General features: G+C 23.4%; 4 protein-coding genes across 4 annotated transcripts; all 4 read left to right on the forward strand.

Moving 5' to 3' along the window:
• Window position 1: 1 nt before the first annotated feature.
• Window positions 2-447, forward strand: SRAE_0000075900 (Hypothetical protein; the record flags this gene model as incomplete). The annotated part of the gene is made up of 1 exon (XM_024646700.1): window positions 2-447. A coding segment is annotated over one exon (446 nt), but the record flags the coding sequence as incomplete, so codon positions are not given.
• A 348-nt stretch (window positions 448-795) lies between these two features.
• SRAE_0000076000 (Hypothetical protein) lies at window positions 796-1,425 on the forward strand (the record flags this gene model as incomplete). Its single annotated transcript, XM_024646701.1, has 2 exons — window positions 796-889; window positions 1,076-1,425. 2 exons carry the CDS (start codon window positions 796-798, stop codon window positions 1,423-1,425), a joined length of 444 nt encoding a protein of 147 aa, XP_024500852.1.
• Window positions 1,426-2,621: 1,196 nt separating this feature from the next.
• On the forward strand, window positions 2,622-3,104 carry SRAE_0000076100 (Integrase, catalytic core domain and Ribonuclease H-like domain-containing protein; the record flags this gene model as incomplete). Its single annotated transcript, XM_024646702.1, has 1 exon — window positions 2,622-3,104. The coding sequence occupies one exon, from the start codon at window positions 2,622-2,624 to the stop codon at window positions 3,102-3,104; it is 483 nt and encodes a 160-aa protein (XP_024500853.1).
• A 251-nt stretch (window positions 3,105-3,355) lies between these two features.
• On the forward strand, window positions 3,356-5,355 carry SRAE_0000076200 (Integrase, catalytic core domain and Ribonuclease H-like domain-containing protein; the record flags this gene model as incomplete). Its single annotated transcript, XM_024646703.1, has 3 exons — window positions 3,356-3,879; window positions 4,043-5,168; window positions 5,266-5,355. 3 exons carry the CDS (start codon window positions 3,356-3,358, stop codon window positions 5,353-5,355), a joined length of 1,740 nt encoding a protein of 579 aa, XP_024500854.1.
• Window positions 5,356-8,199: the final 2,844 nt, after the last annotated feature.

Below are 8,199 nucleotides of genomic sequence, written 5' to 3' on the forward strand. Positions count from 1 at the left end.
ACCAACAAAAAGAAATGTGCATACACAACTGATGATCCTATACCTATTGATATAAATAACCCTAGCATACTTTTAGATTATACTGAACTAAAAACTACATATAAACATTTAGGAATACTAGAAAACCAATTTGGTGCAGATGCTAGAGAAAATTTAGATAAGCTTAAAGAAGCCATAGATAAAGCCTTAGACATAATTTTATCATCACCATTATCAGTAGGAGAAATGGTGAAATGCATCAATACATGTATTACACCTAAAATTTTATATTGTTTTTCCCATATAGGTGATGAAAATATTCGTAGAAAGGTTGCAACGCAATTTGATTGCCTTATAAGAGCTAAATTTAACAATCATAAAATAAATTTAACCTCACTAACAAATTCAAGATTATATTTATCTAGAGATAATCTTGGACTTGGTCTAAAAAACATGGAACTAGAATAAGATAACATAAACTTAAAAAATTATATCCATATTCATTTTACAAAATTGTTCCAAGACCTTAAAAATAGATTCACTACAATGCACGAGCAATTTAAATATTTAGCACAAAAATATCAATAAGATATAATTTTAAATGATTCCTCGATCCAAATAAATAATGAGGATATCTATAATGAAAAAACAGCTAAATATAGAATTACTCACTATCTTGATAAATTTAGTGAAACTTACTGGCTCAATCGCCATAAAAAATTTTGAAAATTCCCTATCACATACATTGAGAAGAAATTAATCACTCCATGGAGTGCTAGTACTGATTTCAAACCAAATCAGTTTAAATAGATAGTGATGTTCCAGGAAAATCTACACCCAGCACTTAACAATGCTGCAAATTCTGATAAAAATAGTAGATGCATATTAGTAGATAATGATAACAAACGATGTAATTGTTTTGATAACATTAATCACATTTTATCTGACTGTCCCAACAATAACCCAAATAAAATTATCCGTCATGATAAAACATTATATGAGCTAGTTAACTTAATCTCAATATCTAAAGTTCGTAAATTTTTAGATTTTAGTGATCTTAAGAAAACACATATCTTTAAAGATATATAATTAGAAGTTGATCAACCCCATAAAATACTCACCATACTACATCAAAATCGCCCTGACCTAATCATTCATACTCCTAACATAATTTTTGTTTGTGATATAACTATTTGCAACATCTTGAATCTTGATGATGCTGCAACATTAAAAAGACAACGTTATGACTTAGATGGTACAAAAGAATTAACAAAACCGATACCCCACAATCAAGAAATCGGTCATGCTAACAAACCAAATTTTTGTAAACATCTATGTAATTCCCAAGAGAAACCAGTTTGTTTTATACCACTATGTTTTGCTAACTTTGGTGAAATAAATAAAAAAAAAACAAAAATTACTGGTTTACAATATTCAAAGCTCTAAATATGGATTGCAAAAAAAGCTTTGAAAAAATATCACGTCATGTAGCTTTAAAAAGTGAATTCATGGCTTTCAAATATGTTAACTAGAAACAAAAAACATCCCAACAAACAATCACTTTAGACGCTCAACCTTCTTCACAAACACAAGAAGATAAAAAGCAAGTAATGGATGTCAATATGTCTACAGAAACATAAAATTGTGAAGAAAAACAAATCTAAAACTTAAAATTAATTTCTTCAAAACCTCTAATGTCTAAAAAAAAGTCTTTAGGAATATTTACATTATTTAATATATATATATTGTTTGTTATATTTAACACTAATAACTATTGTATCTATTTGTAATTATTAAAATAACGATTTTTATAATTAAATTAAAAAAAATATATTTAACCATTATATTTATAATAATTGTAACATTTATTGTATTTATACTTGTGATGAATTATTACATTAAGACTGCGTTCTCCACGTTTTATTGTTTTAAAAACATCCTTTTCTTGTAATAAAATATATATAAAAATCCAATTTGAGATAATTATTGAATTCTGAAGTATATTCTTCAGCTTTTAAAATTTTGGAATGAAGCTATTATTGGTTTCTAATATTTATTTTAAAAAATGTCTTTTATTATTAATATAAGATATTGAAATAAAATTAAAATTAAAAAATATTAAATCAAATTTAAATGTTGAAGTTGTAAAATATTTAAAATTTTTTGTTATCATTTATTAATTCACAAATGATATTATAATATTTTTACAACTCAAATTTTAAAAACTTCATATTAATTTTTAACAATTTTAGTTTTTTTTTTTCAAAACTTTAAAATGAATACAATAAAATATTAAATAAAATTTTTTTTATTGCAAACAAATTTAAGAAAAAATTATTTTTATTAGTTGAAGAATCTATTAATAGTAAAATTTATAAAATGAATTCTTATTGGAGCCCCAACAATTTAAAAGATAGCTTTATTATCAATATAAAAGAGATATAAGTAAAGTAGAAAATTGAAAAAAGAAGAAGAGTTAAAAGTCCCCCTATAATAATAATAATAATAAAGCAAAATTTATAATAAAAAACTTACAATTTTCAGTAGGCTTTATAGGTCTTATAAAAACTTCGGGATCTAAAAGACAAAAATATATTATCAATATAATAGATAATGGTAGCAGATATAAATTTCCATTTGCAATGAAAAATCAAACGCATGAAAATGTTATAAAAATATTAACAAATGAAATATTCTTAAAGTATGGATTTCCGAATGTTATCATAACAGACAATTCTAGAAATTTCAAAAACAATTCATTTCAAACCTATCTAGAAAAACTTAACATAAAAGTGGTAAAAGGAACACTTTTTTATAGTCAATCAAATAAAATCTGTGAAAGAAGTCTAAGAACAATTCAATCATCTATTCATAAACTTGTGAAAATGACAGAACAAGAATGGGACACCTATCTACCTTTCATTGCTTACAACTACAATACTTCATATATAGAATCACTTCAATCAAGACCATTTGAACTTATGTACTACCGAAAGCCACCGTCATGCCTAGACATATTTTTAAAAAAATTCTACACTACACTACCAGAAACCAACTCTACACATTATGAAATAATAGAAAAGGCAAATATGGCAAGACAAATAGCAAGTGAAAACCAAAACTAACATCGCCTAACCTAAATTCAAAAACCAATAAAAATATACCAAAGATAAAGTCATATAGACAAGGTGAAGAAATTTATTTAAAAATAAAAACAAGTCTTCAAAATCGACAACAACTACATTGGACTTGTAAAAGTTATTGAAGATTGTTAGAGTCAGTTTAAATAAGATGACAATTTAAATGTAACTAATATATAAAGGTTGTATAAACCTAAAGTTAGCATATTTATTCTGACTAACTTTAGAAAAGTAACATGGCGTTAAAGGTCGATCTTCCTTATTTTGAAATGAAAAATACATCTAGAGCAGAAGCATTTATTAAATTTATAGACTGGTATCTGAAGTGCGAAAAAGATAAGAATGGTAATAAGATAACAGAAAATGTGAAAATTCAAAAATTTCTAACAAGACTAGATTTGGATGCATGGACTAAAGTGAAAGATGAAATATCAGTGTATTCTATAGAAATGAGCAAGAAAGAGAAAAATCTCAAAATTGATGATTATATAGAGGTGTTTAAAAAATTATATATGAAGGAGAAAAACAATTACATTGAATTGGTGACAATGTTAAAATCAATAAACGAGAAGGAAGCAGATGTTGATAAGTTGTATGAGGAAATCACATCAGTTTTGAGAAAGACAAAGATGTCTTCGATCACGATAGAAGAGTTAGGTGCACTTCTTATGATTCTGAAGTTCGTAGCACCAGAAACGATAGAACCATTAATTTTAAAGAAAGCTGCAGAGGAAAGAAGGAACAATAAATTAGAAAGAAGGTTAGTATGTGCCAAAGAGATATTAGAGATAATTAGAGAACTTAATACTTTTCCACTGGCTTTATCATCCAATAAGGAAAATGTAAATAGAATACAAAACAAAACAAATCAAATAACAAATATTAAAAAAAGCCGATTTGGATTCAAATTATTTATTAATTAGGGATAAATTAATTAACAATGAAGCAATAACAAATTTAGGAGAGAGATACTTAGATGTTAGGGTAAAAGATGGGTTAATTAAACTAGGAAATCAGTATCTGATTCCATGTAATCTTCATCAGCGTTGTCTAGAAATTCTGTATGTAGCGCATCAATCAGCCGCAGTGATGAAGAAATTAGCCTGTCAATTCTGGTACTGGAACACAATGTCTAAAGATATACAAGAAGTTTATGAGAAGTGTGAAATTTGTAGAGAAAATAAAATAATGCCAAATAAATCCCCACCATTTATGGAAATCTTAATGTATCCAATGGAAAGAGTGCATATAAAAATTAAGAAATGTTTTTCTACATATTTTTTAGTAATTCAGGATAGTTTCTCAAGATATTTGAATATTTTCCAGTTAAAAAACATGTCAGCAGCAGAATGTATATCATGTTTAAATCGAGCATTTTCTTATTTAGGTTATCCAACTTTAATATTTTCTGACCAAGGAAGACAATTTATATCTCAAAATATTAAAACTTTTATAAGTAAAAATAGTATTACTTGGTTTTTCAGGGGAGCTGGTCATCAATCCTCTAACGAAGCAGCAGAAAGAAGTATCCAGACGGTTAAAAGAATGATGAAGAAGATGTATAAACCAGGATGTGATTTAGAAGAACTTTTTATAAAAATAAAAGTAAATGTAAACAAAGTACCTTCAGAGAAAAGAGATAATTCTCCAAACAATCTCCTTTTTAAATATAACTGCCATAGTTTAATAAGAACAAATAAATATTTGGAGGATATTCCAAAATATAAAATAGGCAGTTTGGTTAAATTTCGGTTATCAAAAGAAAAAAAATGGGAAAATGGAAGAGTTTTAAAAATTCATGGTTCAAAATTATATGATATTGAGGATAATAGAAATCACATAAGATTTATGTACCAAGACAATATGATTGAAGCTACAGAAAATCTCAATAGTTTATTCTATGATGATAAAATTAACAAACAAAATACAGTAGAGAATGATCTAAAAATTAAAAAAAGAAAGAAGTATGGGAAGAGAAAGGCAAAGAAAAGATTATATTCCTCATTGAAACATCTAATGATAACTCGTACTAAAAAAAAGAAAGGGCATGTTAGAGTCAGCTTAAATAAGATGACAATTTAAATGTAACTAATATATAAAGGTTATATAAACCTAAAGTTAGCATATTTATTCTGACTAACTTTAGAAAAGTAACAAAGATCTTGGAACTAAAGTTAAATATCTATCTCAAGCCAATAGAAAACTAGTAGCTATTAAATCTAATGTTCGATCTTAAAAAGAGAGATGTAAGAATATAGAATAAATTTTGGAAGAACATTAAATTTTAATATGAAATAATGCTACATGTATAGAAATAATAAGTTTCTAAAGCTTTATGTTAGGACTCAACTCGTTAGTCATTCTTTTTTATACTATATAAGCTATGAATCTTATATAATTTTCAGTTTGGTAACGCCACTAAAAATTGGGAACTTTTAACTCTTCTTCTTTTTTCAATTTTCTACTTTACTTGTATCTCTTTTATATTGATAATAAAGCTATCTTTTAAATTGTTGGGGCTCCAGTACGAATTAATTTTATAAATTTTACTTAATTTTTATACAAAAATAATAACATTTTATATATACATTATTATATAATGTTATTGTTGAATACAAATGCTTAATATAAACACATTATATCGTTTATAAAATTTAGTTAGATTTTTTAAATAGATAAAAAAACATAAAAATTAATTAAATAATAATTTTTTAACTAGCATTTATTATAAAAATTTTTACGGTACTTTTCGGTTATACACCCCCCCCCAAATTAAAATGAATGAAAACACTTGATAATTGATAAAATTTTCTCAAATAAAAACTTAATCACATAAAGAAAATAGAATGAACTTAAACAAAGTACAAATCATAAATAAACTTTTTTTTAAATATTAGCTAATAATAATAGGAAACATAATGAGATTTGATATTTGAGTCAATTTTTTTTCGTTTCATGAAAAAAATAAACGATGAATTTAATTTTTTTTATCCATCTTGTAAAAAAGAAGATGGAGAATCTGAAAAACTTATTTATTTTTCAATAAAAATATTTTTTATATAAGTTTCTATCATTTTAAGCAAAAAAAGAGATTAACAAAATTATACCAAAAATAGTACCAAATAAATAATAAATTTATTTTTTTTTTTTATTTTTTTTAAATTTTTTTATCCATCTTGTAGAAAAAAAGATGAGGAATCTGATAGGCTTGGTTTTTTTTTCAAAAAAAATAATTTTAAGACAAGTTTCTATAATTTATTTTAGGAGGTATAACCGAAAAGTACCATTTTTATTTATAAAACTAAAATTTTCTACAAACTTTCAATATACTGAGATATTTATTGTAAAAAATTAAATTCCTTAAAATATCCTAAATTTAATTGTTTTTTTACTGTAATGAAAGTGATAACAGTAAACATATAATTGCAAATTGTATCAATAAAGAAATAATTTAAAAAAAATTTGACATGATAAAGTTTTATAATTACTAGTAAATTCGTTTTCATACAAATAAGAAAAAAAATTTATAAATTGAAGAATCTAAAAATGATTAAAGATTAAGAAAACTATATAAATGATAAAACAAATAACCATTTAATAACAGATTTAATAATTAAAAGATAAACAATAAACTCTAAATGATAAATCAGAAATTTAAGTACTTTATAAAAACTTTTAAAAAAGATTCAATTTTAAATATGTTTTACAAAAAAACAGTAAAAAAAAACAAATTATTTTTGCTACTTATTATAAAAACTATTAATAAAATGTATTATTTATATCAAAGTTGTTGGAATTAATTATTATAATTATCAATTTTATCCTATAAACTTAAGTAATATCTCATTTAAATGGCTTTTTTTAATCAATATATACAATAGATCATCGTTTAAAAATAAAATATTTTAAACAATGAATAAAATATGTTATAAAAGTAATTAATAAATTTCTTTACTTTTTAAAAAAAATTAAAATATTTTAAAGGTTTTATAGAATTGTATACTTATTACTTTATTCACATTAAAATATTAATATTAATAATTGATTTTATTTATCTGTCCTACTCTTTTTAATCTAATTATAATATTACTAAATTTTTATAGTATTGTAATTAGATTATTCATTTCATTACATCTTAATTTGATATTAATGTGTTAATAAATGTCAATTAAATAGAAAATTTGTATAATTTATTTTCCTTTTTTGTATTTTTAAGTATATTTTTCTTCTTTAAATGTTTGTAAAGAAAAAAATTTTTAAAATTTAGTTTGAAATATACTTTTTAGTTTTCAAACTTTTTTAATAATATTTTTAGTAATTTCTAACATTTATTATAAAAAGACATATTTAAAAAAAAAAACTAATGCTATTAAAAAAAAATGAACAGTTTTCAATATTTCATTAAATGTAAGCATTAAAAGTATTTTAATTTTTTGATTTGAATTGAATGTCTTTAAAGAGTTATTTTAAATTGAATATATGATTTAAAATGTTCTGATTTTTTAAATCGTTTATTTTTTAATCTCATTAAAAAATACTATTTTCACATATAAAATAATTAAATTATTTTAAATTAATATTTTTAATATATAATTGTTAGGAACAATATGACATCTGTTCATGAATGTCATCATTTGATAAGTATATATAGTTAAAAGAGTTGTTGTTTTGTCATTATTTATTTTGGATCATTTAAAATTTTCAAATCTCACCATTCATATTTAAATACACTAATAAATGGCAAAAAGAAAAGCAGATTTCTCTTTTGATAACTTAGATGCTTCAAGTCAGAAGCTTTTTAATAATTAAAAATAACTTTAATAAATATTTCCATTTATTTTTATCTGAATATTATTTTAAATTATTCAAAGTAATTTCATCTTTTAAATGTAAAAAAAATAAATAAAAGTTTCTAAATGGGTAAAATGAAATATTATTTAAAATATTAAGCCCTCCAGGGGGCTCGAACCCCTGACCGTTAGATTAAAAGTCTAACGCTCTACCAACTGAGCTACACTCAAAACTTAAGTGTCAAAATGTCTTACACGGAATCGGTAGGTGCTCCTAAGTGTCAAATTGA

The sequence above is a fragment of the Strongyloides ratti genome, scaffold srae_scaffold0000029 (assembly GCF_001040885.1).
Source record: "Strongyloides ratti genome assembly S_ratti_ED321, scaffold srae_scaffold0000029".
Lineage (NCBI taxonomy): Eukaryota > Metazoa > Nematoda > Chromadorea > Rhabditida > Strongyloididae > Strongyloides > Strongyloides ratti.